Raw genomic sequence first — 1,448 nt, 5'->3', positions numbered from 1 at the left:
CCACCTGTGCTTTGTTTTTGTGTCTGTGATGAGCGAACATCGCAAACACAAAAGCGCAACACAGGTGGAACCACAGTATCCGAGTAGTATATGAGACGTTCCACAAGAAAACACCCTCAATCAAACTCGCGAACAACTGAAGCAGGCACGGTACGTGCAAACAGAAGATACAGTGGCATGCTTCCAAAAATCGTAAGCCAAGGAAGAGCTACACAACGAGAGTATGATATACAGCCAATACCAAAGCGAAGGGGCATCGTCCACACAACGTACGAGAAGGGCTTTTGTTGGTTTACAAGGGCAGCCGGATTGGTGAGGCAAACCAGGCTGGTGACCGTCTCCGATGTTGCAGAGAGGCGTCGAACGGGCTGTCCATCTTCCTTCGCGACTTTTATCTCTTCCTCATCAGAAACAGGTGGGGTGAATGCCTTGGCTGGCGACTCGCTGTCCCGGCCTCCCACGCTCGCTGGGTGCAGGTACGCTGCTGATTCCGGTTGAGGGGTAATCGGTCCGGTTTGCTCGGGAGTGGTCTCCTCAGGGTTTGGCTTTGTAGTGCTAGGGGTGGTAGTGCTAGGGGTGGTAGTGCTAGGGGTGCTTGTGCTGGTTGCGGTGGAGGCTGGACAAGTGATGTAGGCGCAATCGACAGTGGCGCCTCCCTTGGGGTTGTAAAGGGCCACGAGTGAGCGGTTACGGCTTTCAGCATATACTCCTGTGTCGTCCTCTGTGTATTCGGGTGGAAGTTCCCCAAAGTTCACGTAGGCCTTTTTCCAGTAGGAGACGGCTGCAGAGCAGCCATCTGCAGGACCGATCTGAGGCGCGTACGCGTAGGTTCCGGTGCGCACGTAATCTGCCGCTTGTTTGCTCACATTTGTCCCCTGAGCACGTCACAATACGAACAACTAAATTAAAATCTGTTTTACTCAGGACATATGCCAAAAATAAGCCCGCATACGGAGAAGCAGAGCACAACAGCGATGGAGACACAGTGCAAGGCAGTGGCATGTGAAATAAGGCCAACTTTCCACCTTTATGGTGTCACATATCGCCTTGATGTACGCAGAATTGGTGATTGGCATTTTGTTTGTGTCTGTCGTTTCTGCAGCGAAAGGTTCGAGGCCTGCTTTTTCTCGAGCGGCATTGAAGTCGGCAAGGCAGTCGGCAGACTCTGCACGCAAACAAAACGATCACACCGCCGTCAGGTCTCATAGAAATTTATTTCCGATAACCTGAAGTAAAATTATGTGTGTGTTGTGCCTCCTTTCAACCCACCTGCGTTTAGATTTGGATCCTTACTCTCCTCTCCGCGGGCGGTCCTCAGCACGGCGACGGCCAGCAGGATCGAGCTGAAGTTTTTCATGGTGTTAGGCGAGAATTCAGCGGTGAACGTAAACTATTCTAGGAAAATTCCGCCAATAATTGCAGCGTTCATCAGCGCCACGATGCCCCTT

At 51.9% G+C, this 1,448-nt stretch overlaps 1 protein-coding gene across 1 annotated transcript in view; it reads right to left on the bottom strand.

Moving 5' to 3' along the window:
- Window positions 1–1,357, bottom strand: part of EMH_0010760 (SAG family member) — a gene marked incomplete at both ends in the record, with an annotated part of 3,722 nt that extends 2,365 nt beyond the window's left edge. The window contains 4 exons of the mRNA XM_013499043.1: window positions 3–23; window positions 297–875; window positions 1,026–1,165; window positions 1,270–1,357. Coding sequence (XP_013354497.1) covers window positions 3–23; window positions 297–875; window positions 1,026–1,165; window positions 1,270–1,357 — 828 coding nt within the window. The remainder of the gene's footprint in view (window positions 1–2; window positions 24–296; window positions 876–1,025; window positions 1,166–1,269) is intronic.
- Window positions 1,358–1,448: the final 91 nt, after the last annotated feature.

This window comes from Eimeria mitis, genomic scaffold, assembly GCF_000499745.2.
Source record: "Eimeria mitis Houghton genomic scaffold, Emh_scaff394, whole genome shotgun sequence".
Taxonomy (NCBI): Eukaryota; Apicomplexa; class Conoidasida; order Eucoccidiorida; family Eimeriidae; genus Eimeria; species Eimeria mitis.
This window is presented reverse-complemented; position numbering and strand designations above follow the sequence as displayed.